This window comes from Mastigoproctus giganteus, chromosome 4, assembly GCF_048544385.1.
Source record: "Mastigoproctus giganteus isolate SK-2022 chromosome 4, ASM4854438v1, whole genome shotgun sequence".
Classification (NCBI taxonomy): Eukaryota; Metazoa; Arthropoda; class Arachnida; order Uropygi; family Thelyphonidae; genus Mastigoproctus; species Mastigoproctus giganteus.
In genome coordinates this window covers 43,635,796-43,662,466 of record NC_143578.1, presented here as the reverse complement: position 1 = coordinate 43,662,466, position 26,671 = coordinate 43,635,796, and the positions used below count along the sequence as shown (strand labels likewise).

General features: G+C 38.4%; 1 protein-coding gene across 6 annotated transcripts in view; it reads left to right on the top strand.

Annotated features, from left to right (window-relative positions):
* LOC150086677 (synaptogenesis protein syg-2-like) overlaps positions 1-26,671 on the top strand; it is a 416,888-nt gene that overhangs the window by 228,341 nt on the left and 161,876 nt on the right. For all 6 annotated transcript variants that reach the window (XM_090372685.1, XM_090372684.1, XM_090372683.1 and 3 more), the window contains exon 4: positions 21,388-21,591. In XM_090372685.1, coding sequence (XP_090228811.1) covers positions 21,388-21,591 — 204 coding nt within the window. The remainder of the gene's footprint in view (positions 1-21,387; positions 21,592-26,671) is intronic.

Genomic DNA, 26,671 nt, shown 5'->3' with positions numbered 1-26,671 from the left:
CGCATATTTCCTCGATATCCAGGGGCGGGTCGTCCGGAGGGCAAAGGGTGCACTGCACCCGGGCGCAACGTTCAATGGGCGCTGAAAACCTGAAACTTACATACACATATGAAGAAAATTTTAAAGGGGCGCCAAATTGCGATTGGCATCCGGGCGCCACATACCCTAAGAACGCCCCTGATTCTATCAAATCTTTTCTGAAAGTGTATTACTGTAAGCAGAGGCGAAATTAGGGGTGTGTGACTGCAGAAGCTGTCCCGTGCAAAGCTTAAAGGGTTCGCATGCAAAGTAAGTGGAGAGTGGTTGTATGAAACGGGGCAGGAGACTACTACTACTACGGACTTGCTTTGGCGGAGATATACTGTACCTTGATCCGAAGCTGATTGTATGACTTAATTATGCTGAGTTTGAAAAATATGCCTCTATTTTCATGGATCAAAGTCGTGAAACCATTACCACCTGAAACTGAGGATCCACTTCTGCCTAATTCATGTGTTGAAGCATAATCGCCAAAGACAGACAAAACTCTCACATGAATCTCTCATGCTGTTTAGAAGACTCATATAAGGACTTGTAACAGTGCTCACTGTTCTATAAGGCTAATGAGAGAATCCGACTGACGTTCTCAAATGGATTCAGTTCCAAACATCTGGCGGACCACTCCACCGAAGAATATCCTCACTTTGTAGGTATTCGTTGACCAAAGGAGTCTATTGTAAAAGTAAATTATTGTCCATGAAAACGAATTCAGAGCCCAGGACACATCTTAAAATCAGTGTACAAAGGCCTCAAGTTCAAATTTCGTTTCAACTGGAGGAACTTTTCACAATTTTTTTTTTTTTTAAACGTGGCCAAGTTAGTCGGTCCCGGTTGAGGGTGTACGATTTTATCTCTCGGAAACTATTGTACAACAAACAGGCAAACCGACCGAATGAAGAATATACTCAATTACAGATAAAATATAATATATCAATGCCTCATGGCCTTAATCTCCATGGTGCTTATAACACACACACACACACACACCTCTGAAAATCTTCGTAACAGTTCAAGGATTTCGTCCCTATACCTTTGTTGTTATTGTTGCAGTAGAGTTTTAGGAGCATAAGCGACTAAGGCCATATTTCTCCGTGTATATTGTCTGCAAATTGTGTGTGTTCTGTTTTCTGGTGGAAAAACCCGAGTTTCAGGGATTAAAAACCATGCTACCCTCGCCTGAGAACGACGTACTCAACCACATTGTGAAAAAAGGCCCATAAAAATTTCTATACCTTTGAACAGTCAACATCATGTCCTCTCTCAAAGGTGTGAAAATCAGTGCAGCTGGTCTTCATGAAGCCTTCCTATATCATTAAACAAGTGGTAAGATAGTGGTCCGTTTGTTTGTTGTTTGTTTGTTATTTGGTTTTTAGGAGCATTAGCAACTAAGGCCATATTGCTCCGGGATATGCGGTGGTCATTCCCTGACCTTTCCGCATCCTCCGTATTTGGTGGTGATGGGCTCGAACCCCTGTCTAATCAAGAAGCGTGTGCTATGCATTGCTGCTCCTTCCCACCTGGCTACGGAGGCGCCGAGTGGTCCGTTTATTTGATTAAGATGAAGGGTAGTGTGTTTATACGCTCTCTACACATGAGAATACATCTAGAATCAGTTTCAAGACTGAAACTCGACTTATGTATAAAATAAAAATTGGGCTCGGTTCCAGACTCTTATCTAACCGGCACCGGGTTAGATAAGCTCCCCTCCGTAGGAGGAGATCATAAGAACGAAATTCACGCGCTGTTTCACATACAGTCTCTTTCCTGAAACCTTTCTTATCTAGTTTGTATTTAAACTAATATTTGTGGCCACTGAGAGACAAAGAGAGAGAGAGAGAGAGAGAGAGAGAGAGAGAGAGAGAGAGAGAGAGAGAGAGAGAGAGAGAGAGAGAGAGAGAGAGACTCGATGTTATCCCCTCATAACGCCTTGCAATTACGACCAAAACAAATATATCACACTGGATTTCTTCTAGTAGCTCATATGTCCACTGATTACTGTATATGTAAATTGCATGTTTTCTCTAGTCGGTGTGCCTATTTTGTCGAATGAAACATCCAACTTTCAGGGAGAAAATATATCCATGTTATTTTTTCTACTGAAACTGAATAATTCTGCCACGGTGTGAAAAAAAAAAAAAATCCTAAAAACTTCTCGCATCATTGGCAGGATTCGAACTCGAGCCTTTGCCACATCGAGGGGGGATGTTCACAACCACTGTGCTACATGCGAAGACAGTTGTTTAGTGTCAAACAGCAGTCATCTGGGATTTCTGTAATTCCGGACCAATTTTGAACATACCTTCGAGATACCCCCTATCTCCCTTTTTTATCAACAAACGAGAAAGAAGTCATTAGAAGCTATAGTACTTATAACAGTGCGTGGGTTGAAAGTTGAGACGATGAAAGAAGATATTTGTTGATATTATAATTGAATTTCTGTAGATTGTAATTTTCAGGACATAAGTGTGAAGTAAGGTTGTTCCAGAAAACGGATTCGAGGATAAATGAGGAAGAAGAAAAGTTGGTTCTGTGGGTTTGAGGTCGGACAGTAAGTAGATGCTGACTGGTTCTGGAACGTGTTCGGACTGGTTTGGAAGAGAGAGGGAGAATTATAGAAGACAATTCAGAAGAACAGCACACATAAAAGTATCTTAAAAAATGGCATGCGGCAGAAACAGAACGTCTATGAGACAGACAGTAAAGAGACTTTCTAAGAGATGGGCCATTAATTAACCTAACTGCCCTCTTTTGAATGGAGTCTAGAAGTCTGAGGGAAGTTATGGGGACACCGCCTCAGATGTGGGAAATATATTCAATGGTATGGCGGATTTCAGATTTGCACAGAGTGAGTGGCTGTTTTGAAGAAAAGTAACGCCGAGAGCGGAAGGAAAAAACCAAGTGTTTTAGATGGAGGGGAAGCGATATTGGTGATGTGCTTATGCTAATCCCTCTTAGCATAACCATGTTCCCCTGTACCGAAATTGAATAATTCAGCCACGGCGTGAAAAAAATAACACTAAAAAATTATGGCAGGATGCAAACTCGGGCCTTTGCTACATCGTATGGAAGGACGGTGTTTACCACCACTGTGCTTCCTGCGAGGATGGGTATTAATGTCAGACAGTAGTCATCTGGGATTGTTGTAATTCCGGAACAATGAACATGCCTTAGAGATACCTCCTATTTCCCATTTTTTTATGTCTGCACGGGTAGCACAGTGGTATCGTCACTGTCCTCCCCACACCGCGTGGAAAAGGCCTGGGTTCGAATCCCGTCGATGACGCGAGGAACTTTAATGGGCTTTTTTCACTCCGTGGCTGAGTTAGTTGGTCTCAGGCGTAGATAGCAAGGTTTTTCTCCCCAGTAACTGGGGTTTTTTCGTCCAGCAAAACAGGCAAATCAACCATAGAACATACGCAATTTACAGACACAAAATACGGGTTAATGTATTTAATTACGGGCAACCCTAAAATAATAATTTTTTTCCCCATTTTTTATGAAATTAACAAAAAAAAAATCATTAGAAGCTATAGTCAAGGTGTAGTCCCAAATAGCAATACGTGATCTTGTCTAGAAATCTGTCTTCGAAGATAACCATAGGAAGAAAAGAATCCCTTTTGCTAGATATAAGACAGGACTGAGTTTTAGAAGGATTTAAATTAACTGTAGAATTACGTGGAGATCAGCATTTAAGGAATTGGTAGTGGATATGCGAGAAGATGAAGCTGTTTGTACAGAGCAAGGTTTCTCAAACTAGAAGGTGGAATGCAATGCGCTATCATCAACAAAACTATGGATAGAATTTCAAATCAATGGAAGAAGGTTTTTAATACACAAAATGAAAAGAATGGAGAAACAACTAAACCTTGGGAAACACCAGCATTAGTAGAGAAGTTAGAAGACAGAGCCATCTACCATCATTCGCGGCGAGCGTTCAAAGATAAAACTAAATGCCCAATTACCAAAAAAGGGTCGGCAATCCATAACAGCGAAGCTTATTTAGAAGTTCTCTATGCCAAACACAATCAAAATTCTTTTAAATGTCGAGAGCAACTGTTTGAATTTCACCAAACGTTTCCATTGAATTTGTTCATAGATGGATAACATAAGCCAATATATCACCAGTGAATCGACACTGCCGGAATCTATAAGGCGATCGTTGATAAAATGTTAGGTTTCAAGATAGTTTTTAAATTGGCAATTAATGGATTTCTCCATTACTTTAGAAAAGCAGAGGTAAGTGTAGAGGGATTTGTCACACTTTAAAAAGTAATTGCTGGATATGAGCAAATTTTCAAGCAGAAGGAAAAACACCTGAGGAATAAGAAAGTGTAAAAAGACGACACAGAATAGGAGCGCAGGTTTTGAGAACAAATATAGAAATACCATCAGGACCTAAAGCTTTCTTGGCATCAGGATTGTTCAAATTTCTTCTTACATTCTTTTGACGGAAGCCCGCAGGAGTGTACTGGGAATGCTAGGAGGTGGTTTACGAAGATCTTCAATGCAAGATTGGAAAAAAAGTAGGATGCTGGCAAGTCGTCTTTACCTTTAGCTGGGTAGCAATAGATCCATAAAATTTTACTAGATCTGGGAGTAGAGATGGGCAAATAGCTTTGGCATGAGACCAGAATGCTCGCCTACTGTTGTTGTTATTTAGTTTTTAGAAGCATTAGCAACTAAGGCCATATTGCTCCGGGGATATGCTGTGGTCATTCCCTGGCGTTTTCGCATCCTCAGTATTTGGTGGTTACGGGCTCGAACCCCGGTCTAATCAAGAAGAGTGTGCTACGCACTGCTGCTCCTGCCCACCTGGCTACGGAGGCGCCTGCTCGACTACTGTTTGGACAAGAAGCAAGTTTTCTACTCTTAGCCTGTTCAAATCTAGTTTGGATTAATTAATAACTGCTTTACAATTATTACGAGCTTTGGTGATAGCAGAAAATGAACCTGGAGATTTGAATGCAAGCCAATTGCGATATGCAACGTTCTTATCTTGAGCAGGTTTAGCACATTTATTGGAAAACCAAGGTTTGTGTAAAGAGCGAGCCCTTTACGGTGGAATGTGGAATAAAGGATTTCATTCCTATAAGAATAATTTAAATGACACGATCTGATTAAACAAACATCAGAAGTTTTAAAACAGTAATCCAACCTCAGTAAAGAATATAAATGTCTAGAACAGAAATGTCGGTATAGAATAATAAATAAATAAATAAATAAATAAATAGAACATCACATACCTCGACCATGTAACTGGAAGGGCTGGTCGTGAGAAAAAGATCAAGCGTGTTGCTGTGTGGTTAGGATTGACGGATATTCTGTTAGATAAATGAACAATCTGTGTGAGGATATTAGTAACTGCAGAAGTCTCTCCATCTCGACCAACTGGGTACATGTGACTAGAAAATTGAAGCCAGTTGAGTCGTGAACATTAAAATCACCAAAGAAAATTATCTCACTGTTAAGCAGGTTGGACTGGAGAAAGTCGACTTTCAACGAAAGGAATTCAAAGAGTTCCAAGTGATTAGTGTAATTGGGAGATTGATAGAGGGAACAGATGAATTTCACAGAATGAGGTATACGGATTTTAAGCCAGAGAAGATCGAAAAGAGAATCTTAGTAATTTGGAAAACTGTACAGAGAATAATTAGGACAACTGAGATGAGCAGTGTTTGAGTCAACCGTTAATTGGGAATCTGTCAGGAAAACAAGTGCGGCAGACTCTAAAGGAAATTGAACATTATTGAGATTGGAACTGAAACAACGTCTACTTGTGAAATGAACGAGGAAGTGTTTGGGAGATTTAGATTTTTTTGCAGATAAGATTTTTCTGTTAGTGAAACTATTCATGACGTGTTCAATAAAAAGAAAGGAGAGGAGGACATTTTGTGCAAAGTAAAGAATTTTTTTAAAATGGCCTACGTACAGTAAGAATATACGCAGCTCCTAGTCATCATGTGGCCTCGATAATGCCCACACATACAAACTACACGAATCTCCCTCCAGTCACTATCTGGCAGAGTAGAGGGAGCGAGATTATATCTGCATTAAGGCCTCTAAGGTTGGGATTATTTATACCACAAATTTAAACAGATACACCAACCGTTTAAAACTGATTTAATAGTAAAATAAAATGATACAAAAGACTGTAAAATAATATTTACAGAAATTTGATTTACAAAAAACTAGTTTACAACTATTTATAAAAAACTAGTTTTTTTAAATAATCAAAATTTTGTAAATATTATGTTATAGTCTTTTGTATCATTTTATTTTATTTTATTTTACTATTAAATCAGCGAGATTATACACTAGCTGAACCGGTAGCCTCCTAGAGAATTACCAACAGGTTCGTTCTAGTGGACTAACTAGCGGCTAGCCTGCAAACACCGTTTTAAAGCTGTACCTTCAAAATGCACGGAAGATTGGATCATTGTATCTTGCCATAATGTTCATCATAGCCTCTAAAGATATCAATCATACTGCATGATGAAATAGATGGGCAATTGCCAGAGCTTTGCTCTGGAAACTAAACATAGGTTTCTCCACTTCAAGCCTCTTATAAGCAAAATGGTCATATTGCACCAGTTGATGATAGTGATCTACCACCTAACTGTTAACGCAGAAAGACGGCATTCCCCTGTGTGGTGTGGATGCGACACCTCGACCCATGCTTACGTTGTTTCACACCCTGGTTTCATACCTGCAGTATACCAGGTGCCGTATTTTAGCACTTGCACAAGAGGGTTTTACCCAAGGTTTTCAATAGTCACCCTATTGTGAAGGTGCAAACAGAGGATTTGGTTGTTGCAGAATGACCGGACTTCACCAAAATTCGGTCCACTTGACTCAAGTTCCACCTGAAAATCAGTTCCATCAGTGTTTTAGACTCGCATGTAGCAAGCCCTAGCTTGTCGTACCTGAGAGAATGCCTGTGACAAGCCTCAAGGGACCAAATATTGGAACCGTGATGTTAGTAGGGTCATACTTCCAAACGGTTAGAGACGAGCACACCCACTGGCGGTTGTTTTACAAAACTGCTAATAAGCTAAGGTGGTCAAAATGACAACTTTACACTCAGTTATGTTATTTTATTGCTTTTTGAGTTAATTGTGTTAGTTAATAAGTTCAAACTTCTACTTCATATGATACTAGAACTTAGTATATGGTGTGAACAGGATTCTAATCCTAGAAACACCTAACAGCAACAGCAGGAACTTAAATGATTGAGTTAATGTCTCATGATGTTTTTGCCATAACCATGAAATTACTATTCTTGAAACCTTCAAAGGATCTGGGCACCTTAATTTTCGACTGGCCTGCCAATATTCTGTTAATAACTATCTACTAGCTTGAATCTTTTGGATGTATGTGTTTTCCGCTATAGAAAGAGAAAATCTAATCAGATATGTTCCATAAAGTCATAATTGTTAAGTCATATATCAAAGAGTGCCGCCTATTATCTGTATTCAAAGGGTCAAACCTTTTAGAATTCTCTAAACAGTGGAGAAACCTACCCGTCTTTGCATCTTTTTTCTGTAATTTAGCAATGAAATTGTAAAAACTATTACGATAACTAGAAAGGAGTAATTTTATACTGATGGATCACACTAATAACTGTCAACGAAATGCTTCATATTCGTTTTTAATATCTCAATGACTGAGGTATGGTTTGTTACTATTTAAATTTAGAACTTACTTTTAATTTTTATTTTAAAAGAAATAAGCTATATTATGATTTCAAGTGGACTGAGCCAATCTGAATATAAAAGGCATCCGACAACTTATGAATAATTAGGGGTGCCTGTTTTACAGATAACAGAACTGGATCAATGTGCTGTTGTTAGCTATTTTTAAAATCATTTTTGATATTTTTTGTCTGACGAATACGATGCTCTTTGGAGCTCATTATAATAGCAACAGATGAAAAAAGGAGAGTAGAAGTAATAAGAGAGTAAATTATGTTTTTCCCCCATTCTAAAAAATTTATTTGTTTTTCTTTAATAAATATTAGAGAAGGAATGATTAAACTTATTTAATCGCCATTTGTTCTGATCATGTTTAACAAAAAAAAAAAAAAAAAAAAAAAAATACCATAAAGATACGTTCAATATATGTTTAAAATAACATAAACTTCTGACTATTATTCGTATAAAAACATCTGTTTCCAATTATGAATAAATAAATGAAAGGGAACAAGTATCCCTAGTGATGCTGGCCCATTCAGGGTTCTCATGTTCGTCAGCTAGTGTTGCTCTCTGATGAACCTTTCAAAATGATTCCATAGGTTCTCGACAGGATTAAATTCCGCATTATGGAAACCAACAGAGATAACGCATATATCCGAGTGCTCTTGCCTATCCCATGCTTTGGGTGCAATGGTATTGTCCTGAACCATTCCATTGATTAGCATTGCCTTAGCGATAGGTTGCCTCATTCTACTAGCAGTTCATATAAAATAAATATGTATATACGTATTTTCGTGCGCTTCTTGCTTTACTCCTTCCAGTCGATTGTCCCTTTTATATATCCTTAACACAGTCTGTACTGATACATGTGTGTCACCTCCGCTTTTTCCATAGTAAAATGTTAATTACGACACCATAGAGTTTTAGGAGCATCAGCGACTAAGGCGATATTACTCCGTGTATATTGTCTGTAAATTGCGCGTGTTCTGTGGTCTATTTTCTGTCCGAAAAACTCGAATTTTCGGAAGGAAAACCATGTTATCCTCGCCTGAGACCGACTAACTCAGCCACGTTGTGAAAAAGGCCCATAAAAATTCCTCACGTCAAAGACGGGACTCGAACTCAGGTCTTTTCCACCAGGTGTGGGGAAGACGGCGATTCTACCACCAATTGTGCTACCCACGAAGGCATTACTAAGTAACTGACTATTCCATTTTTATTTGATAAGAGGGGCGATTGCATATCGGAATGTTGAATTCACTAATATTTTGTTAGGGCAGCGTACACATTAAATGTTGCTTCATATGTTTTTACTAAACTTGTTACTTCTGAGATATTACAACGTAATGAGTTTATCTATTTTTCTTATTATCCAAAAGATGGCACTGGAAGCAAACCGAAAGCTCCGAGTAATTCAAGCTCATTACAGATATTTATATTGTTCAAAAAAAAAGACCTTCATACGCTTCATTGTGTTATTATATTCTCTCTCTTTTCATGTGGCATCTGCTTAGCTTTCGAGATGCTTCTGGAATTTCCAACAAGCAGGCGAAAAGGTGGGCCCTCATTCCGTGTCTTTTACATACTACGCTTATGTGCAAGCTAAACGAATTGGAGTCGGTTTATCAGTTCGCGTTTAATTAGGTTTCCTAGTGAAAATAAGAAAGGAATCCCCCCAAATTGGAGAGTTAAGTAGTAACCCTTAGTAACAAGCTTGCTGCTTCTTAACAAAATTGCTTCAACATTTAATTGGCTAAACAATTTAACTAGGCGAAGAAATTTCGTTTCGCCCTACCAGTATTATTGACTCTGCTAAGATCTCTAATTAGGGTATCCTGGTTAGCTTTCTCGTGGGATCCCTTAAAACGGAGTCCAGATTTAAGAAAATATTCAGATTTCACAAGCTACGATAGATCCACGGAGAGTCGTAACTGAATGCACTGCCTGCATTTGTGCTACAACTCATTTGCATTGCAGAAACACAAGAAAAAATATTATTCCTTTCAGAGATGGGAGGAATTTGTGGTCACAGATGCGATATCGTTCCTGTGGGCTGTTATTTTAAGGAAATTACTATTCAAGTATACCTGTAGCACATGCACATCCCTTGCAGTATTGTATATCTCCTGCTAATTAGATATGTGTGCGCACACATCCACCTCTTTGATTTACCGCATCTACTTCATAAAATATGGGCTTTCACAAAAGCTGTTCCGAAGTTTAATTTCACAAGGCTACTGATCATGCTACACCTTTGACTACTTTTCAGTTTTCTTTAACAAATATTTCTTTCAACGAGAAGTGTAGAAATATGATTCAATTTCTCTCGTCGAAGAATGCAACCACTAACCCCTTTCGTATTTTGTTAAGACCACTGGTTCACAATAAACTTTGTATCTAAATATATTCTTGGAGATGTTTATATAATAAATAGTGCTTATATATAAAATAAAATTAAAATCTTTTTCTTGAATAAAAAACGCTTTCACATGAACCCAGGTAATAGTTATTTCAGTTTCTAAAATACATTTTGATGAGGAGCAAGCTTAATTACGTAAAAAACTCTCACGTAAACAGTTAAAATATTTTATTTTTGAAGAATGATTTTTATATAACGGACCACTTGTCGAATATAAACTAGGCGTCAAAGTACAGAAGTTAAAAATGATATTTGCTCTTCTGCTTAATGAATATGGCACATTAGTTTAAACCCTTAGGAACCTTTTCATCCTTTGACCTCAATAAATCACCAAAAGTAATAAGGGCATAATACTTCCCACAATATTAGAAAATGCATGTGAAAATGCTCCTCAGTATATGCATGTTCTAAAACTCCTGCCTAAAAGTATATGTAATCATATATCTATCAATGTACTAAAAAAAAAATAAGAATCTCCCCTAAACCATTACAAAATATAAAATTGAATAATAAGAGTACAGTTAAATAGGTAAAAAATACTATTAAATAAATAAATAAAAGGTCATTGTACATGTCTTGCATAGTCTCTTTCTGTACACAGCTTTGAGCAAACTAGGTTTGTCACTTAGTGCATCGATCACCGGACCAAACCTATTGGTAACTCTCTAGGAGGCTTCCGGATCAGCTAATGTATAATCTTGCTGTCGCTACTCTGCCAGATAGTGACTGGAGGAAGTCCCAGTAGTGTATGCGGAGGGCATTATGGAGGCCACGTTATGTCAAAGAGCCGGATATATTCTTGCCATGTGTAGGCCAAATCCAAAAATTTCATTACTACATACAGCATGGCTTCTTCACCTTTTCTTAATAACGAATACATCATGAATTGTCATACTAATAGAACAAACTTATGTACGAAAAGATCTGAGCCTCCCAACCACTTCCTCTTTTATTTCATAAATATACGTGTTCTCAGTTCCAGTCTCAATGATGTGCATTTCTACTTACAGTCTGCCAAACCCCATATAATTTATCTGACAGAATCCCAGTTATCGGTTTATTCAGCCACTGCTCATCCCAGTTGTCCGAATTGTGTGTGTGTGTGTGTGTGTGTGTGTGTGTGTGTGTGTGTGTGTGTGTGTGTGTGTGTGTGTGTGTGTGTGTGTGTGTGTGTGTGTGTGTGTGTGTGTGTGGTATGGGAGTTTAATGGCGCACAAGCTGCTGTGGCTATAGTGCGCCTTTCCGAATTATTTACTGTATGATTGCTTTGGCTCCAAAAATGGTACTTGTGCATATGTCTAGTTTGATATTCCCTGTCAGAGACTTAGTAATTTGGAATCTCCTCTTTTCGATCTTCTCTATCTGAAAATCTCTCTACCACATTCTGTAAAATTTATCTGTTGCCTCTATCGTTCTCACAACTTCACGAATCACTTGAAACTCTTTGAATTCCTCTCTTTGCAACTTGACTTTCTCCAGTCCAAATTTCCTAACAGTGAGGTAATTTTCCTTGGTGATTTTAACGTTCACCACTTCAACTGGTTTCGTTTTCTAGTGACACGGACCCAGGTGGTCGAGATGCTGCGGCTTTTGCAATTAATAATGACTTCACACAGATTGTTCATTTACCTATAAGAACGCCAGACAGTCCTAACCAAGCAACCAACACGCTTGATCTTTTTCTCACAAACAACCCTTCTCCCACTGACGGAAAATCCTATCCTTGATTTTGCTAATAAATGCACATTGCATTCCACCATACAATTTGAGAAAACTTGCCCTGCACAAACAGCTTCAACTTCTCAAATATCCATTACCAATTCCCCAAATTCTGATCTCCAGGTAATTCTCCAATGGGACAAAGATAACTTAGTTGATTTCAATCTTTCTAAAACTCAGTCCTGTCTTATATCTCGCTGAACGGATTCTTCTACTCCTATGCTTACCTTCAATGACACTCTGATTTCTACGCAAGATCATATATATATATATATATATATATATATATTGGGAATATATCCTGATTTCTAATCTCACTTGGCATAAGCACATTACAAATACTGCTTCCTCCGCATCTAAAAAACTAAGTTTTCTCTTTCGCTCTCCGCGTTACTTTTCTTCCAAACAGCTACTCACTCTGTACAAATCGCAAATCTGCCCTACCATGGAATGTTGTTCCCACATTGTGGGGCGGTACCCCTAAAATCTCTCTCAGGCTTCTCGATTCCACTCAAAAGAGGGGAGTTAGATTAATTAATGACTGATCTCTGACAGAGTATCTCCACTCTCTGTCTCACAGACGTTCTGTTTCTGCTGAATTACTTTTCTATAGATTCTTGCATGGGCACTGTTCTTCTGAATTGGCTTCTATAATTCCCTCTCTCTCTTCCAAAGCAATTCGAACACGTTCCACAACCTGTCAACAATCTTTTACTGTCTAGCTTCAAACTCACAGTAACAACTTTTCTTCTTCCACATTTATTCATTTAACTTCCTTCATACGTATTTCCTATACATTTACAGTCTACAGAAATTCAAGTCTAATGCAACAAAATATCCTCTCTCATCTTCTCAACCTTCAGCCCATGCACGGTACTAAAGTACTATAGGTTCTAATAACTCTCATCCTTGGGATTTTCATTAAAAAAATCTCGTGTTGTGGAGGAACTTCGCCACGAGTTGGCTCATTATTGCACTTTGCGCTATACTGTATAGTATAGTGCTATATTACTATACTAAACTATACTGTACTCTAATGTATATATGAGAGGGTATAAAAAAGTTCGTACCCTGACCTAGATAAAACATCAGTAGGAAGATATCGTTTTTAATATAAGTTGTCTACTTATTCTATAACTAACATGTGAAATTTCATTCCTGTAGGTGGAGCCAGTGGTACACCAGAGGTGGAGCCCGGAACTGAGGAAGAACGCTACGGTTGATACTATCGAGCAGCGATCAAGTTCCTGCATTTGCAGGGCAAGAAAGCTCAGGAAATTGACGAAGCAATGAAAGCTGTGCATAGGCAGAATTGTCCATCTTATGGCACGGTAAAAAAGTGGAAATGGGAGTTCCAGTGCGGTCGTACAAGTGTCTTTGACGAGCCAAGAGAAGGAAGGGCATTAACATCCACAGACAGTTGCAATGGTTGAGCCGCTGGTGCTGAGTGACAGACGTGTGACAATTCATTTCATTGCAAATGCAGTGGGAATTGCTTATGGGTCTGTCCACAGCATTTTACATGACCATCTGCACATGTCTAAGGTCTCCGCACGATGGGTTCCAAGACTGCTGACACCTTTGCAGAAGCAATATCGAATGCAATGTTCTTGCCAACTGTTAGATTTGTGTAATGCGGAAGTTGAGAACTTTTTTGATCGGTTGGTGACAAATGACGAATGCTGGGTGTACCAGTATGATCCGAAGGTGGAAGCACACCTCCTCCCCACCTCCCAAAAAGACAAAGACCACTCACTCCATTAGCGAAGAAAGTGTTGTTGTCCGTGTTTTGGGACAGAAAAGGGGTTATACCAAAAAGATTACCTACCTCGTGGTTCTACACTTACCAGAGAATACTACAAAAATCTTTTGAAAAAGTTACGCAATGCTTTGAAAGTGAAAAGGCATGGAATGTTAACCAAAGGTGTCAGTCTTCTGTCAAACAATGCACCGGCTCACACGGCCGTTGCCACGACCAAGTTTGTTGCCCAATGCGGCTTCGAACTACTGCAGCACCCACCCTATTCTCCTCACCTAGCACTGTCAGACTTCTTGTTTCGAGAAATGAAGAAACTATTGCGTGGATGCCGCTTTGATTCGTCTCAGGAAGTCATCAATGAAGTGGAATCGTGGTTTCAGGCTAAAAGTGCGGACTTCTATGATCAAGGCATTAAACAACTGATCCACAGATGGGAAAATGTGTTACTATACATGGAGAGTACAGAGAAACGGACTAAAGTTCCTGTGAAGTTTCACCTTTCTAGGGCTATTATTTCTAGGTAAGGGTACGAACTGTTTGATACCCTCTCGTATAGCATAGTACTATACTGCTATCGAACTAAGTAGCAACCGGTTTGCTCAAACCTAAGGACAGAAAGAGGCTATGCCAGACAAGTACAATGACTTTTTCTTTCTAGCTTTCATATCTTGAGGCTTTTTCCCTAGAATTAACCGTGTTTACTTTATTTAATCTTAAATTGTAGGAGAAAACCTCATACCTTTTTAGTAGGACTGTTAATCTCTCAACATTCAATCGCGAATGATTATAATATGAACCTACCCGCCGTGCATAGTCATAAATAAATCAAATTAAAATAGCTATTAATTAAAATAATCATGCCTTCAACTCTCATATCATGTCAAGCGAATCGGAAAGAATCACGGAAAGACGGCGGCCACCAACCAACATCGCATGCCACCATGAGAATTGAAAAAAATGGGGTGGGTTGTGTACGGGGAAACAACCGCAATCGTTTAAGGCGTGAATCCGTCTTTATGTTATTAGAGGAAGGGTAAGATGTAAATGAATAAGGTCTTGGTGGTTATAAGTGAAGTATAATTTTATTTATCAAAGGCCGATGATAGGAAAAGTAAGATACATCTGGCATAGTATTTACATCGATGTTTCTTACAAAGGTATACGTTTCTTACATTTCTGTTCATATTTCCTTTGCAATTTTTTCGACATTATGAACATTTTCTTCAACTCAGCAAACTTATCGGCTTATAACTTTACAAATTTTATTTTATCGGTTATTATTGCTATATAATATTATAGATCCTGTTATTCTCTACAAATCGACACAATCAACGTCCTCTCTTCGCAATCCAAAGTTACACTGCCCAAACGCCGCGCGGCGTCGCCATTTTCAGTGATCAAGCGCAAGCGCTATCCCCCACCTCACCGCTGCACACTCCCACTACCCACCATTTTAGATACGGACATAAACCCTCTGTCCAACAAATTTTAAATCATTAGATTATCATTTATAGTTTACGAGATATAAGCGCGACAAATCTTGCCATTTTTTTTTTTTTTGTCGCTAGAGTTTTCGTAGCGACCCCCCTATACCGGACAGGATTTAAAGTCGTATTCACGTCAAAACAATTGTGGTAAAAACCTAAAAACGACGAAACAAATAAATATCCATTAATTCACACGTAAATTAAACTTTAAAACCGTTTTATAAATTCACATATAAATTAAAGTTTAATTTATGTGTGAATTAATGGATATTTATTTGTTTCATCGTTTTTAGGTTTTTGCGTCAATTGTTTTTCAATTCTCATGGTGGCATGCGATGTTGGTGGGCGCCGTCTTTCCGTGATTCTTTTCGATTCGCTTGATGTGATATGAGAGTTGAAGGCATGATTATTTTAATTTGATTTATTTATGACAATGCACGGGAGGTAGGTTCATATTATAATCATTAGCGATTGAGTGTTGAGAGATTAACAGTCCTACTAAAAAGAAAACGATATGACGTTTTCTCCTACAATTTAAGATTATTATAATAAAATGACTTATTGGGCTTTATAGACCCTTTTGATTTCAATTAGTAACTTTATTTAATGTACCATATCGCATCTCATATATGAGGATATATCTCGTCACTGAGTTGGTCAGGCGTTCACAGTACCCACCTACCCACCGAGGAGACCCTAATCAGGGTCGAAACCATAGGCTGGGTGGTGACATACACTTCAAGTATATACTACAGGGTGTCTCAAAAATATTGGTACAAACGTTTAGAGGAGGTAGGTAACATCTAAAGGAATAGATGTTACCTACCCATAACCGGAAACGTCACGGGAAAGTAGTAGCAAAGGCACAAGAAGCAGAAATGACACAAGACAGTAATTAGTGGCAAACATTTATTTGACATAATATTAACAATGGAGTACGAGATGGATGCATTTCATGATGTTACAACAGATGCTCGAAGGTTCCACCATCAGACGCGATGCATGCGGGACACCGACGCAGCATGGATTGGCGGACACGGTCAAACACACCTGGAGGTTCTTTTACAGTGGCAGCAGCGCAGACGAGTCTCGCCACGAGATCCATTTCCGTCTCCACAGGCGATTCATACACGATAGAATTGAGCCCCTCCCCCCACAGAAAGAAATCAAGGCTCGATAAATCAGGTGAGCGTGGGGGCCAGGCAACGGATCCACCACGGCCAAACCATCGACGCCCAAAACGCCTGTTCAAATGATCGCGAACACACCTTCCATAATGGGCAGGCGCCCCGTCAAGTTGAAACCCAGGCGCCTCCGTAGCCAGGTGGGAAGGAGCAGTGCGTAGCACACGCTTCTTGATTAGACCGGGGTTCGAGCCCATCACCACCAAATACGGAGGATGCGGAAAGGTCAGGGAATGACCACCGCATATCCCGGAGCAATATGGCCTTAGTTGCTAATGCTCCTAAAAACCAAATAACATAACATAAGTTGAAACCAAATGTTGCGTCTTACATTTGCTGGAACATTGTCAAGTAACCCTAGTAGAACTTGTTCAAAAAAGATCCGATATTTAGCGGAGTTCATGCGGGATGGTAACAGGTATGGGCCGACTAAGCAGTCACCGACCATACCTGCCCACACATTTATTGCGAAGCGATGTTGTGCCGCATGGGGGCGCACACCGTGTGGGTCCTCTGCTAATCCATACACTAGGTGCATGTCTACCAGCTCACAGTTCGTATATCTATTCATGCTCTTCGTGCGGCGACTACTGCTTGAATGAGTAAACCAGAAATTTTCCCTCTCCCGAACTGATGAACAGCGGCATGTACCGACTTACGGTGACGTTTCCGGTTATGGGTTCCTATGCGATTCACATTCCTTTAGGTGTTACCTACCTCCCCTAAAAGTTTGTACCAATATTTTTGAGACACCCTGTATATACTTCTCCGTTGGAGAAGTACAACAGAATGGCAACTCATGGTGAAGTGCGTTCACAATATATGGTGCATCCACAATATACTGCTCTATACTTCTCCGTTGGAGAAGTACAATACAATGGCAACTCGTGGTGAAGTGCGTCACAATATGAGATCGATGAAACAAGTAACAAATCCAGTTTGGTCAAAAGTGTGTAGAAAAAGTGGGTATGTCTGACATGCACAATGACTTTTTATAGCTTTATTAGTTCGAGGCTTTTTTCCCTAGATTTAACCATAAATGAATGAATAAATTTTCTGTTTCTTCGGAAAATTTTCGGTTTTTTTTTCTTTATGCTGGAACCACCGTCAATTCAAGCGCGTGTTCTATTGTACCCTTGCGTTGATCACTAGGCTTTAATGCTTTTATTCCGCAAATGATAACAGAAAAACGGACAAAACGGTTGTTTACTTATTGCTTTAACTGCAATAGTAATCAACAATTTTTAACAAGAAATTCTAAGCAGAAATGAAATGTAACTTCTAATTCCTTCAACATGATAAATAAAGCAGCCCATTTCCGTTTTGCTTCAAGATAACAAAAAATAATAATAATTATCCTTGATAACTTCCCATATATTTCAAAATCCATTTGGATTGGACTGCCGACATGAGGTTCACAGAAGTTATACTTAATAATTTAAGTGTCCGCCGGTCTGAGCAACAGAAGGCCAAATTTATAGTCAGCAAAACAAGAAAGTTGTAAGATTGCAAAAATTGCGCAGAAAACCCCTTAACAACCAATATTATCTATCTCACTTGACCAACCAAAAGTTCAAACTCAATTGAACCACCTGACTGAATGCATTATAAGGACTTAGGGAGGGAATTAAACGTGAGACCCAACATTTCAAATACTGATGATGCATTATGAGGAAAGGGCGAACGATCTCCTCTGTCAACAAGATATTGTTTTCATTATTCTGAATATTGTAAAAATTAATTAATTCATTAATTAAATCGATTTGTTCGCTATTGTCTTTTCGTAGAATAGCGTCGAAATGCCTTGTGGCTGTACGCTGTCGTGAACAGTTCATCCTAGCCAGTGGCAACCTTGGATAATGTTGTTTATTCAATATATTTGGTAGACAAGCATAATTTTGTTAATGTTAGTTAGGCAATTCGAGTGAACCTAATTCTATGCAATACATTTGCTAATTACTGACTAGCCATCTCTCTCTCTCTCTCTCTCTCTCTCAACTATAAGCCACTTATACGCACATAGGTGATCCGTTTCGCAGTTCACTATCTCACCCGATATCAAAAAAGATGCCTCCCAATAACGCACAATGTAATAATATCCAGGAAACATCAAACAATATTTTGTTTTTCTAGTTTACATATTCGTGGATTAATTTTTTGAAATTGCTTAAACAGTATTCAAAAATTACTTAATAGTCGATATGTCTTCTATCCGAAGCCCTCGCGCCCGACATCATTCTTCATCCACAGAGTTGTTGCTTATCTGACAAGAACATGTCAACATCAGCTGTCCAAGAAAAAAGTGATAATATACAGAGACGAGTCGATAGAATGTAATTTTACTTTGCTTGGCATATTTACTTCTTAAAAATGTTTTGTACAGTGTGTGTAATGACTACATAACAGGCACGCGACTGTCAGGTAATATTCGGGTTTCACAGTTCTTAGTATTTTCGCCACACCTGAAGAATGAATGTAGTTGTACAAGATTTTTAACCAAAAATCGAACTGTTGCCTCATTTATCAGTGTAGTGTGATCGCAAAGTCTGGCGAATTCTGCGTAATTGGTCCAGCTTTTGTTCAATCGATACTGAGACAGAAATAGCGAAAGAATCTAATGAACATGCACAGCGATAGGGTTGAAGGAGTTTTCCCAGAAACATAATTAAATTTTACTGACTGCCAAAAGGATAAGGGGAAGGGGGGAGGCAACTGTAACTTACCGAAATACGAGTAGTGTGCACTTGATTCTTCTGCAGACGGCACCACAGCTCTGTATTTGATTAAATGATAGTCAATGGAAACATAATTTGCATAAAAATTGACTTGACATCAAAATCTACTTTTTGTTAGATGTTAGAATAATTCCCGTTATGCTCAATTTTTAAGAGATTTGAAGAACACTTCTCTAGCTTACGATCACAGAAACCCTACATTGCTTATTAGTTTCAGTCAGTGAGTCACACGTTATTTTTGATATTCCAAACCTGAAGCACTAAAACTGCTAGAATATATCTAAAAATAAAGGCCACAGTCTGTGGACAACAATTCACAGTCTGAAAGAGAATTAGATGAATACTCCACACCAATCATCAATGTATAAGCATCCTTGAACCATGAGTACTAAGAATCGTAAGTCAATGCCCAGTGCCGTTTAAATATATTAAAACCCAAACCTTTTGATCTCTGAGAGGAAGAGAGAAGTTCGGCAGATATACCAGCCAACCAACCAATAAAAAAGTCCGTCTATTTGTTTTTGTCTGTTCTGTCCCTCAGTTATCAATGTAACGAAACTTAGTTCAAAAATACGAGGGTTCCTTTGAAAAATGTAGAGACAGTGAATGCATATCTCCGATAAACTTCACCATACGGGAACTGTTTAAATGAATGTCTCCTGACATGTTACTGCATATCCAAGCGTGTTTACCGCTCATTCCATTGCTTCAGTGGTTCGTGCTAGCATTTGAAGTCAGAGTGTTTTTGTGATTCGTTGCATTTCATTATGTCCGAGAGTACAGAAAATAACGTGCGCATTCAATTTTGAGTGAAAATCAGAAAAACAGGTTTGACCGAAACAAGAATAATGAGTCGTGCATGAGTTTTCTTTTTGTTGGATGCGTCATTTTAAAGTGCAGCGAATATCTATTGAAAGCAACGAATGTTCTGGACATCCGGCAACAAGTAGAAACAATGAATTGGTAAGTTTATTAGTTTGTTATTTTGGTTTTCAGGAGCATTAGCAACTAAGGCCATATTGCTCCGGGATATGCGGTGGTCATTCCCTGACCTTTCCGCATCCTCCATATTTGGTGGTAACGGGCTCGAACCCCGGTCTAATCAAGAAGCATGTGCTATGCACTGCTGCTCCTTCCCACCTGGCTACGGAGGCGCGGCCAATTGGTAAGTATAAATGACATAAGATTTAATATTCATGAAATAGCGGGAGGTAGGCATTTCTCATGGAGTATATCAGTATATTGTAAATGAAAGCTTGAAGATAGAGGTGTATCACAGCCAAGTTCTTTCCCCGACTGCTGACAGAGGAGTAGAAAAAAAACAGAAGTTTTTAGCTAAGAAAGTATTCCGCAAGTGAGAGCCTTTATACTCATCGGTTACGGCCCCATATGACATTTTAGTGTTCCTTAAAACTTGAAAAAAAAAAAAAAACCTTTAAAGCGAAAATATTTGAAGATGCAGAAACAGTAAAACAAAATGGAACAGCAAAGTAGTGCCGATTTCGAAAACTGAGTTCGATAGGTGATTCCAGTACTGACAGAAAAGGTGAAAATAAGGATATACTTGTTTCAAGAGCCTCCTTTGAAGGCGATTAAGCTTCCATCACTGACAATATCTCTCAGTTTTCGTGGATTCAGTCTCAATATGTTTTTATTAACCCTAGTATATTTGAATCCAATATTTTTAAATTTTCTAGGTTAATACAATGGCAGCTATTAGTAAAAATTTTATAATTTTGTTGATTTCACCTTCTGAGTGTCGGTAGTACTGGATAATTGTTGTTGTAGTAGAGTTTTAGGAGCATTAGAGACTAAGGCCATATTGCTCCGTATATACTGTCTGTAAATTGCGTGTATTCTGTGGCCGATTTGCTGTTTGGACGAAACAAGAAATCGAGAAAAACCCGAGTTTCCAGATGAAAAACCATGCTACCCTCGCCTGAGACCTATTAACTCAGCCACGTTGTGAAAAAGGCCCATAAAAATTCCCCACGTCATCAGGACTCGAACTCAGGTCTTTTCCACCAGGTGTGGGGGAGGACGGCGATTGTACGAATTCTGCTACCCACGAGGGCTACTGGATAGTGATTGAGTAATTCTTTTGATGAAGTTTGCATGGAAATTATGTTTCAAAATAATAATAATAAACTCCTTAGTAAAGATTTCTTTAAATCCAAAATAATTTAGACTACTTAAAACATCCACAAAAACATGCCTTTTTGCTACTAATATATTATATTTCTAAATATAATTTTAATGCTTTTAATATTCAACTAAATTAAATAAATATTTTAATTAAATTTATGCAACGACAACCTTATTTGTTTGATCAGAATTTTATCTTTATTCCTTAGGTAAACCCCCGCCTTCTGTAACGTGGTGGCGAGGATCTACTCTTCTGGATGATTCTTCGACATTCGTAATGAAGGGAATGGTGAGGAATGAGTTATTGCTGCTGAATTTACATCGTAGCGATTTAATGACAGCACTGATATGTCAGGCATCTAACACAAACCTCACCGTTCCCATTTCCAGTTCAGTCACCATAGATTTAAATCGTAAGTTGAAGTTCAAGTAACAGATCCCTTTTAATATATGTTAACAATGAGGATAAATATTTACATGCTTTATAAATATTAATATTTCCTTAGATTTTTAACGTTTCTTACATTATCTTATGAGACGTTTTAGTTTCTACAGAGACAGTGAATCTCGCTACATTCCATTCAATATCTATTGGTTGTTGTTTGGTACCATAACCAAATTCTGAAATAAGGCGACCAGCAAGAGAAGCGAATACTATGGAAACGTGCAGAATAGAAGGAACATTGTATATCTTTCTAATACAATTTGCAAAAAATAAATTACATTTTAGTACGATCTAGTCACGTTCACCTCTCTAATGATTTGCATTAACTTAAAATAATCCTGGTTTCGTTTTCTTTCCGGAAGGGGTGAGGGATCACCTCATTGAATCGGCATTTATAACTTACAGCAACGTTTCCCAAACTTTTTTAGTCACGGAACACTTTTCATCTCACAACATATTCACGGAACACTTACGAAATATAAGTTTAGCGGGAGCCAAAGAACTGTTTGCTAATATTTTATTACATAGGACGCACTGTGCATCAGGAGCATATTTATTTCCAACACATGTAAAGCCGAAATTGAAATAACTGTCATTATACTTTCGTTTTGGTATTTTATTAGTTAGTTCCTGTTTTTTAACTTCGGATTTTTGGGGAACAAAAGGCTACGATTGTTCATCCTCACTTTGAAGTGTGACAATATTGTGTTCGTTTTCATCGACCACAGTTGCATTACTATAAGTGCTTTGCTTCTCGTTTTAAAGTTCCTTTTTTTCAACCACAAATCCATGGTCAAAACATATTTTAATAATAATATTTCGAAATACTAATAATTATCAAAAAAATTTATACAAGGAAGTTGTGAGTTTAGTTATGATATCGATTCGCTTCCTCCTCTCCTTCAATCAAACTAAATCGCATACGAATGGCATATAAATAATAAATAAATAAATTTTCATTATATTCCAGCACGATAACCAAGTCAGTAGAGTTTAAAATGAATCGTCAATACAAATATTTATCGTATTTAGTAACCAAGGGCTTAAACGCCGGTCCACTCAAAGAACGCGTGCTATGCATTCTCGCTCCTGACCACTCGACTACGTCAAGCCTCATATTAGACCACCACATTGCTACTTTTTCGTAGGAGTCAAAATGAAGTGTTCCGCGGTCCATTTTATTATTAGTTTATGCCAGTATATTAATAACTAGAAAAAAAATGTTAAATATTATAATGATACAAAAGTGGTGTACGCTACAAATATGCAAAATTTATTTATTTTATTTATTTTTTAATTATTATTACGATTTTTCACGGAACACAGTTTGTGAAACGCTGCCTTACAGCGTTATCCAAACCATGATATTCGATCTTTGCAGGGAAATTCTCAAAAAGTTCTAAATCAATAAATAAAAATAACGCGGAGTTTCCCTTATTAAAATAAGTAACAGATTTTCAAAAACATCACCGATTTACTGGACCTTTGCATGCAACGAGAATTACAATTTCAAGTTACAATTTACAATTATTTACAATAATTTTACTAGTTACAATTTCATTAATAAAGCAATACCATAACTAGGATTTTTGGCCAAATATCATAAATGTGCCTTTGCTTTCGTTAATTTTTTATGAAATTATTATTTTATATTCAAACGTATAGTGTTAAGAGAAAGACGTTACGTGGTTGTTCACAGTGATTAACGTAAAATCCGTAGCCGAGTGGTCAGGAGCGGGAGTGCAGTCGCACACGCTCTTTGAGTAGACCGGGGTTCAAGCCCTTGACTGCTGAATACGGTCGATCTGCCAACCCTCACTGGACCAGCGTGGCAGATTATAGTCCATTTCCCTCAGCATGAATTGTTGAGGAGGCTTCCATCCTGCAGTGGGTTGATAATGGCTGCACTTTTACTTTTTTTATTATTTTTTTTTTTTTAACGTAAAATATGCCGACCGGGCTAGCCAGGTGGGTTAAGTGCCTACCTGGCAAACCAAAGGTCGCAGGTTCGAATCCCGCCTCGGGCTTGGATATCACGATGGTGGCGCACTTCCGGTTACGGTTGGATTTCACAGCCACGATACACGAAGGAAGCAGGAAAAAACTGGTTCCTTCGTGTATTGCTCACATCAAACGAAATAAATAAACGTAAAATATGAATAACACCAGTTAAACCATATGATTTTTATTGTATACAAAGTATCAACATAAGAGAGTTATATTCCCACACAGTAAAAATGCTTAATAATTGGCGACCTTTCTGAATTTCGTGTTGAATCTTATCATCAGGCCTAATCTGGAAGGACTGAAAAAGAAGGACTGTCTCAAAAATAGTGGTACAAACGTTTAGGGGAGGTAGGTAACATCTAAAGGAATGTGAATCGCATAGGCAACCATAACCGGAAACGTCACCGTAAGTCGGTATACGGCACTGTTCATCAGTTCGCGGGAGGGAAAATTTCTGGTTTACTCAATCAAGCAGTAGTTGCCTCACAAAGAGCATGCATCGATATACGAACTGTGAGCTGGCAGACATGCATCTAGTGTATGGATTAGCAGAGGGCCCACACGGTGTGTGCCCCCATGCGGCACACCATCGCTTCGCAATAAATGTGTGGGCAGGTATGGTCGGTGACTGCTTAGTCGGCCCATACCTGTTACATCCCGCATGAACTCCGCTAAATATCGGATCTTTCTTGAACAAGTTCTACCAGGGTTACTTGACGATGTTCCAGCAAATGTGAGGCGCAACATTTGGTTTCAACATGACGGGGCGCCTGCCCATTATGGAAGGTGTGTTCGTGACCATTTGAACAGGCGTTTTGGGCGTCGATGGATTGGCCGTGGTGGACCCGTTGCCTGGCCCACGCTCACCTGATTTATCGAGCCTTGATTTCTTTCTGTGGGGGGCCCTCAAATCTATCGTATATGAATCGCCTGTGGAGACGGAAATGAATCTCGTGGCGAGACTCGTCTGCGCTGCTGCTACTGTCAAAGAAACTCCAGGTGTGTTCGACCGTGTCCGCCCATCCATGCTGCGTCGGTGTCACGCATGCATCGCATCTCATGGAACCTTCGAGCATCTTTTGTAACATCATGTAACATCAATCATCTCATACTCCATTGTTAATATTATGTCAAATAAATGTTTGCCACTAATTACTGTCTTGTATCATTTCTGCTTCTTGTGCCTCTGCTACTACTTTCCCGTGACGTTTCCGGTTATGGGTTCCTATGCGATTCACATTCCTTTAGATGTTACCTCCTCCCCTAAACGTTTGTACCAATATTTTTGAGACACCCTGTATAGCCTACAGGATTCAACATGGAGTCCAGAAACGTCGCCGGTTATTAAGTAGTTTTCTGCGCTAATTTAACTTGTTTTTAATATTCTTTTAATTAATAAACTTAAATCTCAATTTATTAAAATAGTATTAATTAATTAATATAATATAATCATAAATTATTACTAATTTATATCAAAAAGGCTGTAGCTTTTATAATAATTGGTTTAGATAATAGTAATCATAGTCATATTTTTAAAATAAATTGTAAACGTATTTTGAGTCTCCTCTTTAACTCCACTGGGCGCCTAAGACCACAGGATTAAATATAAACATATTTTACAAATACAAAATATAAACACAACATAAAATATAAACTGAAGGGAAGTGTAGATTGGATCTCACTATCTGTGCCTTTGGCCGAAGAACTATTCAGGTTGAGAGCTTTGGAAAATTTAAGGATTGAACAAGTACTGTATTCATCGTCAGCTGTTAATGTAATAATGGAAAAGGGTTTTTTTTTTTTTTTCCGCTTTTTAAGAATCGGAAAAACCCTGATTTCCTTGAATAATTTAGCCTTTTTAATACTAATTATAATACTCTTTCCTTGATACTGATTGTATATTACTGAATAAATATATTTAATTATCAGCATGCCCACTGTTAAACCCCTAGCCTCAAAGCAGTAGTGGATATTTTTGTTTATTGCATGCTGTAATCTACCACTATCAATAAAGATTAATTAATATTATTCATCATTTGCTCTCATATGCTCACTTCCGATCTAGTTTTCTTTCAAACACAGCATGCTAGTACGTGAAGTCTGTTTTAATGAGAAATTGCGATACCTTCTTTGTTCTAAGATGATATTTTTAAGATGTAATTGGAAGTCATACGTGTTAACTTTGCCAATATGTAGACTCAATTGATCTCATGAAGATAAATAAAAGTTACCTTAATAACGTTTCAGCTGAAACTGATTTTTATTTAAAAAAAAAAAAAAAAACGTTATGGTTAAAATTCTTCTTTTTCGGAAGCTTCTTGTGTGTTCATTTCTTTTAGTCAAAGTTTGGGCATGCATACTGCACATAAATTTATTTTATACTGTCCAGACAAAACATTATAACCACCTACCTAACAGTGGGTACGACTTCCTCTTACCGCCACTACCTCCACACGGTGGGGCATGGACTCTATAAAGACTCTGAACGTTGCAGGAGGAATATTGTAACATGTCGCCAGGATTGCGTTCCGTAGATCTGTGATAGTCCATGGTGGAGGAGCCAAACGCTGGATTGTAGATTCTTGTAATCCCAGAGATGTTCCATGGGATTCATATCTAGCGAAGTCAGCGGTCATGGCAACACCTGAAAGTCACTTTCGTGTTCGATAACCACTGGCGAACAATACTGGGAACAGGGCAGGGCGCATTATCCTAGTGGAACACACCATTGCATCAGGGAAAACAGTCAGCATGAAAGGATGTATCTGATTAGCCACAATGTACTGGTATTTTTTAGCACACGAGTGTGGTCTAGGAATATGAGGGTGCCAAGAGATTCCCAGGCAAGAATCCCCCCATATCAAAATACTTCTGCCACCTGCCTGTTTCTCTTAGACCAGAACATCGGAGTGATTTCACTCCGCAGTTTGTCGCCGTCAATCAACAGTCCACACGGCATAGCAGAAAACGTGATTCATTCATACACTTCTGGAACACCTGAATTCCGGTACTCCACGAACAGCCTTCAAGATTATTATCCC